The 21,996-nt window shown below is 37.7% G+C and overlaps 1 protein-coding gene across 1 annotated transcript in view; it reads left to right on the top strand.

The window, feature by feature from the left end:
* LOC150077486 (ferredoxin-fold anticodon-binding domain-containing protein 1-like) overlaps positions 1-3,797 on the top strand; it is a 39,251-nt gene extending 35,454 nt beyond the window's left edge. The window contains exon 7 of the mRNA XM_090385918.1: positions 2,552-3,797. Coding sequence (XP_090242044.1) covers positions 2,552-3,797 — 1,246 coding nt within the window. The remainder of the gene's footprint in view (positions 1-2,551) is intronic.
* Positions 3,798-21,996: the final 18,199 nt, after the last annotated feature.

The following is a 21,996-nucleotide window of genomic DNA, read 5'->3' as shown; positions in this document are numbered from 1 at the left end:
CATAGTGGGGTGTACACAGTCAGCAAACAGTTTAAGATAGTGGAGACCAGTGACACATTGTTCCACATGCACCAGGGTTCCAAGTTCCTGCTAGTGAAACATGCCCCCCTACCATGCAACTGCCTCCACCAACCTGCACTTTTGATAACATGCATGATGGATCAATAACCTCATGTTGTTGACGCGAAATCCGTACAGGACCATCCATGGCGTGGAGTAAATAACGTGACTCATCCGACTAGCACACCTTCCAGTCTTCTAATGTCCAACTTGGATGCTCTTTGCACCAGGTGAGTCTTTTATGCCGATGAACCTTGGTTAGGAGACGATGCCATAGGGGTTGTCTGCTGGTATAGCCCATACGTGTGATGCATGGTCGTGGCAGATATTGTTCCGGGTTGGCCCATGTTGTATTGGGTTGCCAACTTTTGAACAGTGCTGCGCCTGTTCGCCTGTATGAGTCATCGGACCCAGCGCTCAGCTCTAACATAAACCCTTTTCTGACCTTTGCAGTTTTGCTGTTGGGTCGTTGTTTGACCATTTTGATGCCAGTCCTGGTACACTTTAACTACAGCAGCTCTCAAACACTCCACCAGTTCAGCCGTCCAAGTTCCTGCTTGGGAAATCGAGGGACCAGCTTGTCAAGCACCCACAATCTGTCCTTTATCAAAGTCCGATAAATCCTTCCTTTTACCAATTACTCTATGAATTTTGCTACCTATTGAACCACTGACACCTTATCTATGCTACGTAGGTCGACTAACTGCACACTCTCGTACCTCCTGTGGTCAACAGGTCGCAATCAGTTTTCATAGGAGTGGTTATAATTCAGTGATCACTCACTGTATATATATATATATATACAGTGAGTGATCACTGGTTAACGATGATTAATATATGCTTACATTTATATTTTACTTATATTTCTTACCTTTGATTCTAATATTTCTAAATTTTCTTAACTTTTATCATCATTCGATTTATTTATATTTGGCCTATACTGGTTTATATTTGGTTTATATTTAAATTACTTAGCATATATTGATCATCACAGAAACAGAGAACCTCTTGTCGTTTTTTGCCTTCATTCTGGGTGGTTGGCCCCAGTTGAAGTCATCTAGATTGTCGGTAAAAAGCGATATATATATATATATATATATATATATATATATATATATATATATATATATATATATATATATATATATATCCAATATGTTAAATTAAATAAAATAAAACATAAGCCAGTAATATGGCAAAAACTGTAGAGCGAAAATTAACATAAAAATAACCCAAATAAACAATCGAACGAAAAGAAAGAATAGATATAAATAGTAGCCCGTAAACCCTTGTATACGGGCTACTATTTATATCTATTGGTGTCAATCAATTATATCTACTATTTATATCTATTATACTTTGGTGATATTTCACGTCTTTCGGAACTGGTACCTCTGGGGGGTACCGCTAAATTAATAAATAATTGGCATTAGTCTAAATTTTGTATAGTTTTAATTGGTTTAAAAGTTCGAAATTATACAAGGGTTTACGGGCTACTATTTATATCTATTCTTTCTTTTCGTTCGATTGTTTATTTGGGTTATTTTTATGTTATTTTTATGTTAATTTTCGCTCTACAGTTTTTGCCATACTACTGGCTTATGTTTTATTTTATTTAATTTAACATATTGGATGTATTTCAGCTTCATATGGAGGAATTGCATGTCGCTGCCTCTAATGAATGCTTAATTATTTATTTATTTATTTATTTCATTATAATTTAACTTTATTTAATATAATTCAATGATAGTATATATATATATTAAGGACAAAATGTTGATGCCATTTTGTCCCTAAATTTGAAGGTCAAAAGGTAGTAATCCTAGGTTAAAGCTATTGTTACAAAGTGCTATGGAGAGAGTATTCAATAGAGTAGATAAATGCAGGATGAATGTAATAAAATTTACCTTTAATAATCAATGATTGTAATTTAGGTTATTACTACCCAAAATATAATATCATAGAATTTAGGTTGTTTTAAAGAGGGCTGAATTAACATTTGGTAGAAGTAGATAAAATATATAATTAGGGTAGCTGACCAATTTATTTTATATTACTGTCGAAGTTCTACATAATGAACCCCAAGGGAAATGAGAAAACGGCTCATATCAGAAGGGCATTATGTCGATTATTCATAAAATAGCATTAGGTTAATGAGAAGTTGGCTGGGCCAATCACATAGGACGTATATAGTGTGGGATGTTAAAAAGAAGTTTTCTGTAAAGAGCTTTGCCTGTATTTATTTTATTATTTATTTTTATTTATTTTATTTTTAACAGTAGATGCTAAACAAGCTTTGCTTCCTTGTATTTTTCTGCTATGTTCATATTAATATCAAGTTAAAAAATTGTAATTAATTTCTGAATGGCCTGATAAATCTTAATAAGTTTATTTATTTATTTTTTTTAGTTTTGTAAATAAATTTTACTCTTCAAACTGAACAATCAATTTTTAACCATGAATATTTAATTATTTTATATTTTTATTGCAGAAATCTTCTAAAAAATAGTGCCCATCCAGTTTCAAGACTTTTGAATTGTATTTCAGAGTCTTTGAATCGTCAGTTTGGTTCTCAAAGTATAATACCAGTTCAAAACACCATTTTTAACTGTACTTCAAACACTGATGTTTATTTTGGTAGGGAAACTGTGTTATCAACTAATTCATTAATTCTTTGTCAGAATATTGCTTGTAGTGCTTGCACATTAGAGTTAGTTGAAAAGGAACTGTTAAATAAACTTCTAGTCATAGGTGTTGGTAGAAATTACCATCACTGTCCAGTTTCACCCGAAGATATCCCAGTCTGCCATCAGATTCTAATATATTTTAGGGATCAAAATAAATTATTGGAAAAATTTTTAAAGTTTTTCCACCAGTTAGTTAATTGTGATCAAAAAGATATTTACTTTGGAAATGGCAGGTGCAGAGGGATAGATTTACATTTACAAATGCAGTCATTAACAGATATTGAAAATAAAGATAATGCAAATAAGTTATGCACTTTGAATGAGATGTTGCAAGAAATAAGTAGTGTAAATTGTTCTGGAATGAGTGAAGGTAACAGTAATTCTTTATTTTGTATTGAAAATAATAACAATATTTCCAGTGCAGTTTTCTGCAGCAAGATATCAGATAATGTCATATACGATAACATTATCAAATCACATGTGGTTTGTGAAATTTTTCAGAATTTCCATGTCTCTCCTGATACACTCAGAACCAAAACAGTGCATGTAATGGGTAGAAATGGTAAGAATAGTAGAAGTATTACAAAAATTTGTACACTTTATCATTTAGGAATGACTGAAAGTAGGTTATATTGTTTTTCTTTGAATGCTGATATTCTTGCAATGAGGAAGTATCTGATAAATGACTGGAGAATCATGTGGTCAGATTTAGCAGAATTTGTTTATGACAACTCTGTGGGTATCATGAAGGAAAAATATGTATCCAAAAGCTTATACCCACCTTCCTTTTCTCATGATATCAGCTTTTGGTGTCCATCAGATTTTTCTGAAATTAAGTTTTTTCTTGTGTTAAGGTGTATATGTGGTGATCTGTTAATGAATGTTGAATTAGTTGATACATATTACTGTAAGCTGACCGACAGGCTTAGTAGATGTTATCGTATTGTTTACCAGTCATGTGATAAACCTTTGTCAAAAGATACTGCTAGAAATATTCAGTTACTTCTAAGAGAATATTTGCAGGAAAGATTAGATTATGAACTGAGATAATTTTCATTTGCAGAATATTATATTAAATATATATTATTTGTTTTAATTATTTTTACTTTTATTTAACACAGTTTTACATGTTAAATCTTATATTTATAGTACAGGTATTCCCTGTGTAGTGTTCTTAATTGGAGCTGTCAAACCAGAGCACTAAGTGCATCCACATTAAGGGCTGGGGAGGAGATTTATCCACAGGAAATAATGTGAATAATTTTGACTGATTGACATGACCAGTGGTTGATTTTAAGGTATTTTAAGTGGTTGATTTCTCTATATAATGATACTAAATGTATCAGAAACATTTAAACCTTTATATCTACACTTTAATTACATAAATTATGCAAGAATTCCAATAGTTTTTCACCATCTTTGAGTTATCAGCACTAGCTGACTTATTCACTCACTTAGTCACTTTGAAGACATTTAAAAGGGGGTAATCAAAAATATCTATATGGCAGGGGTAGCCAACGAGTCAGTCATGGCTTTTGTCAGCTATACGACAAAAATTTTATATTGTGCAGCGAGTTTCGCTACCTGCGCGTTATTTATTTTTTATAATGAAGCTTCAAAAATAGGAATGAAGAGCAGATTTTGAATATTTATTTTTGGTTTTTTTTTGCTTGATTGAAGGAGAAACACATTTCACATAATAACATAAATTTCCACAGAATTCCAGCTGTTGGTATTATTGCAAATGCAATAAGATTGAGTTTACTACCCGTTTATAATTAGATTGCACTAACAGAAAAGCCCCAATAAGCCGAAAAGTGCAAATTGTTTTTATTGTTTTATTGGTTGTGACCTCCAGAATAGCATTGGCATTGGCATATGATGCAAGAAAGCAAGCTTATTCAGCATCAGCCAAAAAAAAAAAAAAAAAACCTCTCCCATTTCATCCCTCCGTTTGTTCCAAATACCTGTCCAGCTCAGCTTTAAATTTATTTAGGCTTTCAACTTCCACAAAAAAGGATGGAAGTCTGTTCCACCAATCAACTACCCCACTGGCTAAAGGCTAACTTCTTCACATACATCTATCCTACATCTGTCTTTCCTCAATTTCAATTTATGCCCTCTCAGGTGATTATTCTGAGCAAGAGGAAGAATCCCATCAGCATTGAGCATGCTAAAATCCTTCAAGGCTTTATACACCTCAATCAGATCACCTCGCAGGTGTCCAGTCTCCAGACACTGTAATTTGCAAAACATAAGCCTTTCTTCGTAAGAGCAACCCTTTGTTCCATTCACTAATCTTCTCTGTACTCTTTCCAACAGCTCTACATCCTTGAAATGAGGCCTCCAGACCTGCATACAGTACTCAAGGTGTGGCCTGACCATTGCCTTATACAAGGGGATAATCACCTTATCCCTGCTAGAAAAATTCCTGTATATCACTGACAAGACACTATGAGCTACTCTTGCAGACCATCTGCACTGAAAGCTTCATATCTGCCTGTGCATTTACCCCCAGGTCCTTTTTGTTCTCTACCACTGTCAATGTAGTACCACAGAGTTGATACGTCACTCTGGGGTTGCTGCTTCCCATATGTAGTACTTTATATTTGTCAATGTTAAACTTCATTTGTCACCTCTCAGCCCATCTGCTCAACTTTTCTAGATCCTGCTGCAGCAGCGAACTGTCATTAGTGTCCTTAACAACCCTGCCAACCTTCATATCGTCTGCAAACTTGGACATTAAGCTTGATATACCATCATCAGTATCATTTATAAATACAGAAAACAACAATGAAATCAACACTGAATCCTGAGAGACTCCACTAATAACATTAGTTCACGATGAGCAGTGTCCATTGATTACCACTCTGTCTTCTCCCACTCCACCATCCCTTTATCCATAGCAGCAATTTGCCTACAATGCCACACTGCTCCAATTTGTTCAGCAGTCTTCCATATGCAACAGTATCAAAAGCCTTTCTAAAATCCAAATATATGATATCAAAGTTATTCCCTCCATCCAGTTCCTTTGTGACCACATTATAGTATCCACTCAGATTGGTCAGGCAAGACTTTCCCTTAACAAAACCATGCTGTGTCCGAGCTATAACTGAAGTCTTGTCTAGATGATCCAGCAGTGCTTCTTTAACATTGGTGCCTCCGTAGCCAGGTGGGCAGGAGTAGCAGCGCGTAGCACACGCTTCTTGATCAGACCGGGGTTCGAACCCGTGACCACCAAATACGGAGGATGCGGAAAGGTCAGGGAATGACCACTTCATATCCCCGGAGCAATATGGCCTTAGTTGCTAATGCTCCTAAAAACCAAATAACAAACAAGCAAACAAAGCTTTAACCAGTGCCTCCATTAATTTTCCTGGAACAGAAGTTAAACTAACAGGTCTATAATTACTTGGTGTCGCTGTTTGATCCTCCTTTGTGAATTGGGGTCACATTTGCACATCTCCAGTCTATGGGTACCTCCCCTGAGTCCAAAGAAGTTCTCATAATTGTGGCTAAGAGTTTGCTTACTCCCTTTGCTGCTTCCTTTAATATAACTGGACTGATCCCATCCAACTCGGGTACCTTTTTTATGTTTATCAACAATTTCTCCTCCACTTTCCTCTGAGTTACTACAAAATCAACTAGCTCACTGCCAGAGTTTAACTCACCTCTGGCATTCCCCTCCCTGAATAACTTCTAATGGGTGAATGTAGACGCAAAATACTCATTTAGTTTGTTAGCCACCTGAGCAGGATCATCAACAGCTGAACCATCAATATCCAGTGGACCAATCTGATTCATCCCTTTCCTTCTAGAGTTTACATAGGTAAAGAACTCCTTGTTGTTTTTCTTTGCATTCTTTGCCAAAGATTTCTCATAATCTGCCTTTGCCTGCCTAAACTCCTTTTTGACTTGGTTACAGACCGGTTTATATGTATCATAGGTTCCCATGTCACCCATTAATTTATATGTATCCCATGCATTTTTCTTCTCTGCCATATGTCTCATTAGTTCATCTGACATCCATTCAGGCCTAAACCTTGAAAAATATTTCTTGGTATGTAAAGCCTAGTAGCTTCCAAGATAAATTCCTTGAATGCTTCCCATTTTGAATTTGCTGTTGGTCCCACCGTATAGAATTTAAGTACTGTTTCAGACCACCGTAGTCACCTTTATGAAAGCAAAAACCCTTCCCTTTACCCCTGATGGTAGTCACTTCTTTGAGTAAATCCCACTTCAGCACTCTGTGATCACTGCCACCTAGTGGTTCATTTATCTGCAGATTCTTAATGCATGAAGAATCACTATTGATAATCAGATGAAGAGTATTACTCCCTCTAGTTGCCTCCCGAACATGCTGATGTAGAAAACAATCATCCAATAAATCCACAAAAGCCTTGCTAGTGTGTGAGTGACCAACCCACAAATTCCAGTCAATATCTGGGAAATTAAAATCCCCCATTATAAGACTGATTTACTGGCCCACTCTATTTCCCTGTACAGTTTCTTATACAGGGTTATTCAAAACGAAGTCCTGGGTTTCAGAATTTTTTTTTTGGGAAAGCACATGTGTCATAATCATTTGTAGCCATCTCGAAAGAACGCGTAATATATCAAGTTTCGTTCCCACGCTCGCGATATTCGGTATGCTGCACGGCTAACCAGCAGATGGCGTTGGACCCATACCGCCGTGCACTCGTTCGTTCGCCTGTGACGCCAGTTCGGCTCTGTTGCGACATACCTTCGGAATGTAATGAGAAAGCTTTTATTGTGTTGGAGTTTCATGTAAGTAAATCTGTTACCGTTGTGCAACGCCACTTTGCTGACAGAGTGATTTTTTCTGAAGAATCGACCTTCCATTTGTCGGGGAAAGTGAATAAGCAGAATGTGATTTTGGGCGATTTCAATAAAGGCTCTCATATTGAACATTTATGAAGTATGTAAAAAAACTTCATTACTATATTTGCATTCTGGAAATATTTCTTTCTTCCTATGTCTGCTCATGTGTGCACAGGAATTGTTTGAAACCCTGGACTTCATTTTGAATAACTCTGTATACTCATCAGAGTCATTAGGCTTATAGCACACTCCTACTCTCAAATTTGATCTCCCAATGCTTATGTCAACAAATTGACTCGACACTGCACTGGCCAGCGATGTCGACTGGCTTGACTTCCTTGGATTTTATGTGTTTCTTAACTAATAGCATAACCTCTCCTCCCTTCCTATCCTGTCTATCCTTCCTGTACACATTGTATTCCCCAAATTCCAGTTCTGTATTCCTTATATCTGTGTGACACCACCTCTCTGATATCCCAACAATATCTGCCTTTGATGTTTTGAGCAATACATCAAATTTATTTACCAAACTCCTAGCATTGGTGTACATGCAAGTATACGTACACCTGTTCCTATTCTTAGCTACCCTAACATAACCCATGTGTTTACTTGTACCGCAAAACTCCCAGCAGTCTCTGAAATACCCTGCAACTTGTTTTCCAGGCTGCTGCTCATTCCAATAGAAGCAGTGCAAGAATCACTTTCACCTCTGCCAGTGGCTACTGTTAATCTATTAGTCCTTGTATCCCCCCCCCCAAGCTAGCAGTTTTCCGACCCACCTAACACTGTCTCGATAGCATCAGCAAATATTCTTGCACCCTTTCTATTTAAGTGTATCCCATTCCTGTAGAAGCAGTCTCTCCTGTGAACAAGTACAGACCAGGCTGAAAAAAATTCTACCCCTTGAACCTTGCACAATCTTTCCAGGACCGAATCGATCGACAAGGCTGTCATAAACTCCCTTCTATTTAGAGAAATACTGCAAAAGCATTCAAAACATTCTTATAACGATATAACCAAACAGTGCAATAAACGGTAGTGTGTTTGTCCGGTTATTTTGGAAACAACTTCCTCATTCTGGAATCCTCCATCAATTATCCTACCTTAGCTGTTCAGACAGAATATTTTTCCGGTTCGCGCAACTTAAAAGTGTTTAAATCGGTAAGCATTACTTTGCTGATTTAATAACTGAACAGTACTTATATTTTAATTTAATACCTTTTGATTTAAAATGAATACTAGGAAAAAGAATAAAACGTATCATTTTCATCAAGAGTGGGAACTAGAATATTTTTTTGTGAAAGAAAAATGTTTGATTTTCAATGCTTTAGTGGCTATAAGCAAAAAAAAGGAATTTTGGAAAGGCACTTCAACGCACTCCATGGTAAATACCAATCGGATTTTCCGCCGAATAGTGACCTTATTTTTGGAAATAACAGATTGTCTTTTTGAAAATTTTAAGAACAAAAATGAAATTAAAAGTGCCCTTCAAGATCTGCAATTATCTCGAAATACTGTGATGCGACGCATCGAAAAAATGAATAAAAATGTGAGCGAACAATTGCGTGCTTATATTGTTAATTGTGTGTCCCTTCCTTTACAACTGTATGAATCTACAGATGTCAGTGATACAACTCAGTTGTTCGTTTTTATTCGTATGGTTTTCGATGATTCTGCCACTAGAGAAGAACTGCTGGGTATGGTTTCGTTAAAAGAAAGAACTAGAGGTCTTGATATCTTTAACTCGCTCAAACATTTTATTGAAAAATTAAATTACCACTATTTAAGCTCGTATCAGTAACAACAGATGGAGCTAAAGCAATGACGCCGGATCTTAACGGATTCATTTCATTGTGCCAAAAGGATGATGAATTTCCAGATTTTTTTGAGTTACCACTATCATCCACCAACAAGTATTATCCAGCAAAAGATTAAGTACCAAAAGTGATCGCTTTCGAAATCGTGAATTCCATCAGAGGACAATCTCTTCAAAGGACTCTTCAAAATGCAACTCGATGAAAAAGAACCAGATCTGATATTACACACAGATGTGAGGTAGCTGAGTTGGAGTAAGTTTCTACAGAGATTTCGAAATTTTCTGAATGAAATAAAAAATTTGTTGATCAAAGGGGAGATGATTATCAGCAGCTACAAGATGCGGAGTGGTGGTGTGGTCTGGCTTTTTTGGCAGATTTTACCAGTAAATTAAGTGATCTGAATTTGGAATTACAAGGAAAAAATAAAAATGTGGGTGACACAATTAGTAGTATTTCTGCATATAAATATCAATTTTTGGCAATGGCTAAGGATCTCAAAGAAAAAAAATTCGACCATTTTGCAAATATGCAAGGTCATTTGCGAAAATATCCTGTTTTTGAGTTTAATAGTGAGAATGTTTCTGAAATTGAGAATGTGGACAATTTTGAAACCAGATTCAGTGATTTTAAAACAATTGCAGACATCGTTCATTATATTTCTAATTCATTTAATGTCGATTTAAATACGAAAGAAATTACAGAAAAAATCGCTGCGATTTTTCACATGGAGAAAATATTAATTGAAAATGAAATTATTACATTGCGAAACGATATCTTCCTAAAAGCCAGATCATCAGAAAGAAACTTTTGGAAATATGTTTGCCGAGAGAGATGTACCCAAATGGAAAAAAATGCAGTAAACTTTTAAATTCCTGTTTTGGTTCCACATATCTATGTGAATCGGCCTTTTCGTATTTGAAACAAACAAAGACGAAGAATCGCTTTACTCTTACGGACTTGCATACAGAAGATTCTTTACGGTTGCCCTTATCACAGTATAAACCCCAGGGGCTCACATCTGGTGAGTATGGGGTTGGCACACCCAGGGTCCTGAGCTGGATATCATCATTCTTCTCTTTCTTGGTGATTCCCTTCTACTTTTAACTCACTCGGGGTAACTCAGGGTACCTCGGAATTTTTTATTATTATTTTTTTTATTTTGGCTGGTGCAGCATAAGCCTCAGGCTTCCTTGCACTCTATAGCTAATAATAATAAATAAAAAATAAAAATAATATCCCCGATTTTGAAAGCTTGGCAGATGACATGAAGACACAAACTTCGCATAAATTAAAATTTTAAATACGCATGAATTTAATATAAGAATTCTGAATTGTATTGAATTTTAAAATTTATAAACAACATTTTTCAGTATGTGTTGATTCACTTTTTTAATCTTGTGCAATGAAATTTTTGGGATGGTAGATCGCGGCACATTTTGAAGGAAAAAAGTAGATCGCATCACAAATTAAGTTGACCACCTCTGCTATATGGTAAACTGAAGTTATTCATGTGGATACAAAATACACATAAATAATATGTAAACCAGAACTGACTAGAAACAAAAACTAAACTGAAAATAGCATTGCAGTAAAGAGAAGTATTATAAACAACACTTCAATAAACTAGTTAATTAGAACCTTTAAGTAGGCCCGCTCTTTCCATTAACACTGTTGGCAGGAAAATGTATGAAGTGTATATTTTTGTAATATGCAGAAATAGTGGAGAGAACTGTAGGATTTTACAGCTGAGCACAGGAAACTTGTGCCAGTACAAACGGCTACAGAAAATTAACACAGTAATCTAAATTATTCATGGGCATGAAAACTAAATTTTTGGACAATGAATAGACACTTGCAAAGTTTCTCCTTGACATAAATTGGAAATGCTTTGCAGCATTTCCAGTTTGGTTACCACTTCAACCATTTCCTTGTTAATTTCAGTATCAGTTAGAAGAGTGGATTTTTAATAGCAAAATCAAAGAACACCCCTTTGAAGGCCTGGGTAGTTTTTTGACGTGCTCAGGAACCACTTAAACATCTGCTAATTAGTAACTCTTACCAAGGCATTTAAAGGGAATTGCACTGTTCTGGGAGAAAATAGCACAACTGTGTTGGGGGGAAAGGTGATGATTAGCTGCACTATAGCAGGGAACAGCTATGTATGTATTTAAAGTTATAATTGAATTAATGAATTCACATATTGCAGATGTGTAATTTCATTCAGTTTAATTTGATATTTATTGAGAAACAAGTGTTAATATTTCTTATCTTTTAAACTAAAATGAATAACTAATTGATGTATCAAAAAACAAAGATACAAAGGTGGCAGGTACCCTCGTGTTGCAATAGTGGGGCATCTCTCATATTGTGAAGTTATACTTCATAACTGGGTTGGCACTATTGTAACACCAGGGTACCTGCCCACCCACAGAAGAGAAGGCAACAAGCTTTGAAACTGTGCCGTCTGGGTGGTGGTATCCACTGAGAAGAAATAACAATAGTCTTCTCCACTGGTGAAGTGTTACTTATTTGAGGTAGTACAATACCGTGGCAACTCACTGTGAAGGCATTCACAATATGAGATATAACCAAAACGATGCCAATTTAATTAATTAATTTAACTACTTTGGTAGATAGCTATGTTAAAATGATGCTTTTGCACTAACCTATATGTTAGTCATTCTACCTCGTAGCACGAGGCCTTTGCCCTTAAATATTTTATGGCACTTTGTTCTTTTAATCATATCACAGACCTTGGTTTGTTGGCAAATCCATACACGTTTTTTGGTCTCTTGGTTATGTTCAAAATTCAGCGCTCCATACTTCTGTGTGTGATCCTCAGCCTTTATAAAGCTTTGGCATTCAATGCCCATGTTTCACAACCAGATGTTAGGACAGGGAATACATTGATCAAAAACTTGTTTGAGACAGAGTGACAAGGTTGTCTTGTAGACTTTTCTTTTTGAAGTTTTCCAAACGCTTGCCATCCCAATTTTATGTGCTGTTCAATTTCCATCATGATGCCATTTGGTGAAATTTCTTGTCCAAGGTAAACATACCTTTCCAATTCTATTTCTTGTTCATCAGCCACGATTTGTTGAACATAACCTGTATTTTCTCGATATTCATCTTCAAAGTGAACTTCTTTCTTTCATGCTGAGGTTCTTCAATGTTTTGCTGCAATTTTTGTGGATCATTCGCAAAGAGAATAATATCATCTGACAATTGTAAGTGGTTCAAGTAATCTCTATTTATGTTGAGTTCTTCATTATCCCAATTTAGCTTGCAAACCATTTCTTCTAAACAGGCAGAAAATAGTTTTGGGGAGATTGTTTCTTCTTGTCGGACACCTTGTTCTATGTTGATCTGAACTTTTGACCTGTATTGACACACTCACTTTTTCATATATTGATTTGGCAGGATCTTGGACCAGGGGTCCAAGTTCCTGCCAGTGAAACATGCCCCACACCATACAACAGCCTCTACCGGCCTACACGTTTGATACTTGCACGACGAATCAAGAGGCTCATGTTGTTGACGCCAAATCCATATTCGACCATCCACGGTGTGGAGTAAATAACGTGACTCATCCGACCAGCACACCTTCCTCCAGTCTTCTAACGTCCAACTTGCATGCTCTTTGCACTAGGCGAGTCTTTTATGCCGATGAACCTTGGTTAGGAGAGAATGCCATATGGGTCGTCTGCTGGTATAGCCCATACGTGCAACGTGCGAAGCATGGTCATGTCAGATATTGTTCCGGGTTGGCCCATGTTGTATTGGGTAGTCAACTCTTCAACGGTGCTACGCCTGTTCGCCTGTACGAATCGTCAGACCCGACGCTCACCTCTAATATCAACCTTTTGCTGACGTCGGGTCGTTGCCGATGTCGTCGGATCTGACGGCATTGACTCTTTTGACACCAGTTCTGGTACACTTTAACAACGACAGCTCTCGAACACCCCACTAGTTTAGCCGTTTGGGAAATCGAGGCACCAGCTCGTCGAGCTCCCACAATCTGGCCTTTATCAAAGTCCGATAAATCTTTCCTTTTACCCATCATGCTCGGAATTTTACTACCTACTGAACCACTGGCACATTATCTATGCTAAGTAGGTCGACTAACTGCGCACTCTCGTACCTCACATGGTCAATGGGTGGCATTCAGTTTTCATAGGGGTGGTCATAATTCAGTTATCACTCAGTGTATATATTTATATATGTGGAACAGAATAACAAGAAAGTGGAAATAAGAAGGTAGAAAGATAGAAAAAAGGGGAAGTATTCTACTGTAGTTAAAGGCATTAAATGCTAAACCTAAGCTGAGCACGTACAATAAAGCGATAAAAATGGGAAAGAAAATGAGGTAGAAAGAGGGTGAAGGTAACTAATAGTTGTCTGTTAGTTAGGTGAAGGTAACTAATAATTGTCTATTAGTTACCTTCACTCTTTCTATCTTCATTATTAGTGCATTGTTCACCCTGTACCCCATGAACCAGTCATATATAATAATAGTAATAGTATTCGCCAAATAGTGCTAGGAAGTCAGAATTTTGCTGCACTGGAAAAAAAAAAAAAAAAAAAACAACAACCAAGCAGATAAGAAAACACAAATTATATGCTTCCCTTCTAAATTATATACTTTCCAGCTATCAACAACTAGTTGGCTTAAAGAAAACTTCCTACGATCTAATCTAAGCCTCGAGCCCTGTAAATTGAATTTATGACCCCTTGTTCTGGGATTCTTTAGAAGAGTGAGAATTCCACCTTTATGCATTTTATTAATCCCTCTCAGAGCAAGAAGATGTATGAAGTCTACCTTATAAGATAGAAAAGATAAAGGCAGAAAAAGTGTATCACAGTAGGAGGTGGTGATGAAGGAACAATTCATTGGACGTCCTCTATGGAGAGGGTGCTCTTCTTATTTCCAGAAGATCGAGTGGGATGAGATACAGATTGATATATGAAGGAAAAAATGGATGGAATCCTACCCGAAGTGGCTAAGAGATTTGGTTTAATGCATAAAGAAGAAATGTTGGAGATGTATAATGGTTGTCTAAAAGAGGAAGTTTTTCCCGTGCATTGGTAAGAAACTAATGTAAAGATTTTGCTGAAAAGTCGTGATAATGTTTTGGCAGATCCCTCGTATGGACCAGCGGCTTTGTTGCCAGTGTTGAACAAAGGTTTTGAAAGACTTTTGATGAATAGATTTAAGAAAATCTACGAAGAAAGAGAAATATACAGCCCTAGGCAATGAAAAACCCTGGTGGTGGTTAATGTGTAATAGTGCCGTTAAAATGTGCTCCTGCGTTTTGGATTTAAAAGTGTGTCTTTAGCAACCCCCAACATTAGAAAATATGTGTTTGAGAAAATATAACTAGTGGTGAGTCTAGAGGTTAAGTTTTGGCAGTTGGGGTTGTGCATTTACCCAGAAATAACTGTTTTAAAATTTTCAATAATTTATTTTGTCATCACACATAGAGAAACATTACCTCATAGAAATAACATTGTGAAAATCCTATAGTGAATTTTCCCATAGGAATAGCATTGTCCCATAGACTTTATATGGGAAAAGATGGCTGCCTGGCTTTAATTCTTTTTTATGTGTCCAGGGATACCCCATAACAGGAATAGTGACATCTACTTGTGGCATTTACACAATATTAAGTGGAATTTTGACAAAAATATTTGAATTTTTAATGTTTTCCTATGGAGGAATATTTTCCCATAGGTTAACATAGGATTTACTGCGGGCTTGATTTGGGCTGAAATTGGCAAAACTTTAAAATTGAATATCTCCTTATCTATTGGGATCGAGGAACTCATCTTTGGAGGATCAAATCTTTGGCCAATTACTTATTTTTTTTGATATTTTTCAGCTCCATCTAGTGATTAGGAGCTGAGTTATAAAACCTGAATTTTGTAAAATCCAAAACTTCCATGCTGATTTTCATCCAGCAAATACTATAGGAAATATATATTTAAATTGGATTAGTTTTTATTTTAGGAGAGAGGTAAGTGAATTTGTTAACAGGACGGTCAAGAAGAAGAGGATCATATAAAATAAGATATTTTATTTCAGGAGGAAGAGGACACTTAGATTTTAAGTAGCTTGGTCTTTGTCTCATTTAAGACACATACACACAAAAATGGATACAGAACCTAACAAGGAACTAACACAGGATTCTGAAGTGGAGGGAGTGTCTTCTGGCGAGTCTGGGGATAAGCCGGAACCCCTCAAAAAACACAAGGGAAAAAGTACTGTTAAAACACTTAAGGGCAGTACTAAGGGTCACAAGCATAAAAATGAAAAACCTGTTGTAGCAGATAAAAATGATAAGGACAACTCAAATAAAACAGCTGATAAGGTAACAGAAGTAAGAGAAGATTCTGAAGGGGGTACATCTTCTGACTCTGAGTCCCCTGTGGTTAAATCTCCAGAAGTGTTCAAAACATTGCAAAGTCGTAAGATTCCTTTGACCTCTAAGCTTGGGTCTTATGGGGACAAGGATAGAAGCAAAAAAACAGTAACACCTGAGCTCGGTTCGACTAAGAACAGAGTAGCTAGCCCCCTAGTTCTTCCTGTAGAGCCTTCCACTCCTGGGGAAGTTGCGGTTGTTGCAGTTGAGGCTCCTTCAAAGGGGGTAAGCAGAGATAATAATCAGAATGCATGTGTAAACCAGGGAGGCGACTCAGTTTTGGGTTCCTCATTTACTGAAGGATTAAATTTGGGAGGATCGTTGGAGGCACCCGTGGTATATTCGGCTGTATCTAGGATGAGAAAGGCCCTTACAGAGTTTATGTCATCTGATTCCAGAAAAATTACAAAAACAGATTCAAATCACATCTATGGTCTGTGGACGGACTTGGAGGCTGTAGCCACAGCACTACTCATAGATAATGAACGCCTGAAAGTTCGTTCAGCGGAGCTTGAGATTCGTGCTGGACACTTCGACAGCTTGATGAAAAACAGTCATGGTCTAGGAGTTTGGCTCCTAGTTCTAAATCGTTTGCAGACATTGTCAAGGGAGGCTCTTCTAAAGTCAATGAACCAGATGTATTGGAATCCCCGGAGGGTCGGGAGAGCTCTGGCAGGCCTGTTCGGAGGGTCCCTGGAGGTCAATCCGATCCAAATAATATTGTCATCGTTCGTCCTTCTGAGGGCTCTGAGATTGCCTCGAGCCAGGACGTGAAATCTACTGTGACGGAGGCGATCAACAAGGAACATAAAAATATGAAGATCAAAAACATTCGACTTTTAAGAAACAAAGCAGTTTTAATTGAGACAACTTGCCAGGATGATGCCAGTAAAATATCTGACACTCTATCTTTAAAGCAGGCAGGATTGTCTGTTGAGAAGCCTAAATTTTCGAACCCAACCATTCTGATTTATGGAGTCCCCAAAGAGCTTACTAAAGAAGACATCTTGGAGGATTTATTTTATAAAAACTTCCAGGATTATAATATTACTCAAGAAGATGTAAACCAGGGAGTTTCCTTTAGGTTTAATTCGGGTTCACGCTCTAAGGTAACAAATTGGATTATCGGATTTACTCCACGTCTATACAAATGTTTATTTAATAATGACAGGATTTTTCTGGGCTTTGGATCACATCGCTTCCGAAAATTTACAGTAGTTAATAAGTGCTTTCGCTGTCTTGGGTATGGTCACTCTTCTCAGACATATTCTCACAATTCGGTGTCCTGTGGTCATTGTGCTAACAGTGGTCATGTTTATGCTGAATGTCCTAACAAGGTTAGTTCCCCTCAATGTATTAACTGCAAGAGGTCGAGGTTGTGATCACTCGGTACGAGACAGCGAATGTCCGGAGTACATTAGAGCTGTGGAAATGACGGACAGGAGAACTTACAATGAATAGGAAAAATAATCTGGAATTTACCACAGATAATTTTGCAAATCAAAAGTGTCTAAAAATTTTACAGATTAACGCACAAAAGTCTAGAGCTGTGGCTGACGAAATCCGAGTGGCTGCTATTGAAAAGTGCTTTGATTTGGTGTGCATTCAGGAGCCATATTATTCTGTTCAAGTGGGAGGACTTGTCTTTAAAGTCATTGGATATCCAACTTCATGTAGAGTGGTTGCTGCTTCGGATGCCTCTCCCAAGTCTGCGATAGTGGTATTCAATCAGGATATTGTGTTGACCGCCGTTACTTGGGAGTGTTCCGCGAACGTTGTTTGTGTTTCAGTGTCATTGATGGAATTTTCCTTTTGCCTGGTTTCTGCATACTGCTCTCCTGCGGAAGATTTTCAAGTTTCATTACATCATATAGATAAAATTTGCTCGAGGTTTGCGGAGCGTGGATTGATTCTGGCGGCTGATATGAATGCTAAATCTGGTTTTTGGCACAGCGGGGTGGTAGATTCTCGGGGTTCTCTCTTGGAGGATATGATTTTGCTACATAATCTCAGTGTTCAGAATCTACCTGGTAAACCTTATACATTTTCTACATGCAATGGAGAGTCAAACATTGATGTAACTCTTGTTTCCTCGGGGTATAATGGGAGGATTCTGAGTTGGGATGTAAATCCGGACATGGTAAACAGCGATCATAACGCTATTTCGTTTTATGTTGCCCCTGAGCCGGTACGAAGGAATTTTAGTATTGGAAATTTAAAAAGATTTTCTATGGACAAGATAAACTGGGAAAAATTTGGAAATTACTTGAAATCTATTTACAATGATGACAATGCAATATCTTTGAACGATTTTAACGCTGAGGAATTGGTAGCTCATGTTGAATATCATCTTTATCAGGCAACGCTACAGACTACAATTAGAAAACAATTTAGGGTGGCCCCGGTTCCTTGGTGGTCTCCGGTTTTGACTGAGCGAAGATCTCAAGTAAACAGAGCCAGGAGAGTGCTGCAGCGAAGTAGACATTTGTCAGTGGAGGATGTACAATTGCTCAGTGAAAATTATAAATTATTGCGTAGAGAGTACCATAGGGAAATCGTCCGTGCTAAGATTGAGAGTTGGCAGAGTCTGGTCAAAGAGGTGGGTAATTCAGATCCTTGGGGACTGATTTATAGAATATCTCGTGATAAACTTCTAGATGGAGAAATTTATAACACTGCTGTGGCCAATGGGGAGGAAACTGACAACTGGTATGATACCGTTGAGCACATCGTCAGGGAACTTTTTCCCGAGGACAGGTCAGAGTTGGACACAGAAGATCAATCTACAATCCGGCTGGATAATTCTGAGTATGTCGGTTCGTCGGAAATATGTCTTTTTTCCCTCCTGGAACTTGGAGTAGCCATTGCTAAATTGAATGTTAAGAAATGCCGAGGTCTTGACTTGATAGAAAACAAAGTTTTGATAAAATTTTTTGACCTTTGTCCGCATATATTGTTAAAAATGTATAACAAATGTTTGATCGAGAGAAAGTTTCCGAGATCTTGGAAGATTGCTCTGCTTAAGATCCTGCATAAGCCTGGTAAGCCTAAGGGGGATCCTCGATCATATTTCGATCATATTAAAGACCTATTTCTCTTTTGGCTAATCTTGGCAAGTTGTTTGAAAGGTTGCTGGCTCCTCGAATTGTTGATATGCTGAATGAAGGTCATGTTACCTCGGATTGTCAATTTGGTTTTAAACGGGGTCACTCAACTGAGGAAGCTATTTTGACATTAATCAATTACATAAAATCCTTTCCTGAGAAGTATGTCTTGGTTGTGTTTGTGGACTTTGAGGGTGCTTTTGATTCTGTGTGGTGGGAGAGTGTGTTAATATCCTTAAGAATGTCTCGATGTGACAGATACATATATGGAGTAATTCGTTCTTACTTCTGTGATAGGCAGGTGAGGGTCTGTGCAAAACATCTGATGTTTGGAAAATATATCAGTCGAGGGTGCCCGCAGGGATCTGTTTTGGGTCCTATATTTTGGAACACAGTTTTGGATCAGTGGCTGAATAGGCCTAGTGCCTCAAGATGCCTGCAGGTGGCGTACGCGGATGACCTGGTTGTTGGAGTTCCTGGTGGGTCTAGATTGATGTTGGAGCAGAGAATACGAGATGTTCTGGAGGACCTTTCTGAGTGGGCCTCCTTAAACAAATTAAAAATTTCATCTAAGAAAACTAACTTCATGGTGTTTAAAAAACATTTTGATTATAACTGTCCGCCCAGAGTATTGTTAAATGGAAGACAAATTCTAGCACTAAATACCTAGGAGTTATTACACATACCTATGTGTCTAGCACTAAATACCTAGGAGTTATTCTGGATGATAGGTTGGGATTCCATTTGCACGTATCACACCTCAATGATAAAATCAAGAAATTCACGTCTTCGGTGATTAGAATCTCCAAAAAAGAATGGGGACTTAACAAACGAACGATGTCACTGTATTACAAAACTATCTTCCTGCCAATTGTTGCTTATGCGGCTGGTGTGTGGTCGGGATCAGTGATTAAAGTAAAAATAAAAAACAAACTCATGTCATTACAAAGATCTATGTTGTTGGCCCTATTGCATGCCCCGAGGACGGTATCTACGGCTGCGCTACAGGTAATTGCTGGATCTATTCCTCTTGATCTCTACATTGCATATCGTGGAATGTTATATGCTATGAGAAAGGAAATCCCTGCTAATTATTTGGACATTTCCATCAACCTGGATGCCAGTGTTAAGGAGGAGAAACTTAGAATCTGGAATGAACTAATAGAGATTTGGAGGAATTGGTGGATTTCGTCGGAGGTGTGAGTAATAACTAGGAATATTATTCCTGCTGCGGACTTCGCTACTTCTAAAACAGTTTCGTCATGGTTTTGTCCTTCAATGTTCACCAACTATGTGCTGACAGGACACGGGTCCTTTCGAGACAAATTATGTTCATGGGGTTTGGAGCCAGATCCGTGGTGTTCTTGTGGTGAGGCGGAAACTTGGCTGCATACACTGTTTCATTGCCCATTTTATAATGTTGAGAGGCGTCGTCTTTTCGAACTGATTCCCGATCTAGCTGAAAACAACAACGTGCAGGAGTTTGTGAACAGAGTGTCTAATTTTCAGGCATTGCAGGTTTTTGCTGCTGCAGTGTTCTCTAAGAGATCAATTATAAGGAACCTATCAGAAAATGAACTGGCAGTGTATGTTGGGAGTTTTGCTTGATTGCATCTGGGCTTGGGAGCCTCAGACCTGGAAGCTTTATGTCAATAGTATTGCACTTTCTCTTTTGGGTGTAGAAACAGGTTAATGTTTCTAAGTGTTATTGTTAAGTTAATGTCATTCTAAGTGTATGTATTTGCTATTTACATGTAAATATTTGTATAATGTTGCTTTTGTCTCAACAAGTATACATTGTTCTTAGTTGGAAATTTTTTTTTTTTTTTTTTTCGCTGGCCTCCAAGTTTGGGCAGCCTTGGGGACAGGATTGTTGGCACCTACCAGTATAGCACTACTTCCGGTAGGTGCGGGATTTGTGCATTACAGCACACTCCGAGAATGGTTGATCCAGGTGTTGGTTAATCCCCGGTGGCGAAATGGCCTAAAATAACACTCTTTTTCAGGCCTGTTTTGCAGACGTTCTGAGATTTTACAGGAGTAAAAGGTGGAGATAGGCTTATGTCTAGGAGCCACCCTTCTTATCAGGACACACACAATCAAATGTACAGAAAGACTACAGTATATATAAGACTATGTATATAAAATCTGTATATAAATATTGTATATAAATTGATTCATGTATATTAGAGAATGTATATACAGTTGTGTGTTAATAAAAAAAAAAAAAAAAGCCCTAGGCAATATGATTTTCGAAGAGGCAGGTCTACTGAGAATGCAATTCAGCAAATGGTTTTGAATGTATAGGAAATCTAGAGAATTATGCTCTGGATATCTTCATTGGCTTTAAGGGGGCATTTGATCGTTCATGGTGCCAGAGTTTCTGACCATTAAGACAAACGGGATGTTCAAAGTAGCTATATGGTGTCGTAATTAATTATTTTCATGAGATATATAACATTAACCTCAGGAGCTCGATATCATCATTCTTCTCTTTTTTGGTGATTCCCTTCCCTTCTCTCTCTCTCTCTCTTTCTCTCAGAGTAATTCGGGAATTTTTTTTTTTGGCTGGTGCAGATTAGCCTCAGGCTTCCTTGTACTATATGGCTAATAATAATAATAGGCCAATCACCTGCCTCCCAACAATGTACAAGATCCAGACCAGCTGCATAACCAGGAAGATATCAGACCACTTAGAGAGCCAGAACATAACGGCCGAACAGCAGAAAGGAAGCGAGCTGCTGAGTAAAGGATGCAAGGTGCAATTAACCATAGATGCCGCAGTTATGGAGCAAGCCTACAAGAAGCGCCACAACATGTACACAGCCTACATTGATTACCGCAAGGCCTTCGACTCCATGCCTCAAAGATGGCTAATAGAGGCGCTGAACATGTACAAAGTCAATCCGATACTGACAAACTTCCTAGGAGAAGTGATGACGAAATGTAGTACCAATATTAAAGTAGAAAACATCACAACCAGGCCAATGCCCATTAGGAGAGCAATCTTTCAGGGAGATGCCCTGAGCCCATTGTGGTTCTGTCTAGCACTTAACCCGCTGTCCAC

Source organism: Mastigoproctus giganteus, chromosome 12 (genome assembly GCF_048544385.1).
Source record: "Mastigoproctus giganteus isolate SK-2022 chromosome 12, ASM4854438v1, whole genome shotgun sequence".
Lineage (NCBI taxonomy): Eukaryota > Metazoa > Arthropoda > Arachnida > Uropygi > Thelyphonidae > Mastigoproctus > Mastigoproctus giganteus.
The sequence above is the reverse complement of the archived record's forward strand: the minus strand, read 5'-3'. Positions and strand labels throughout refer to the sequence as shown.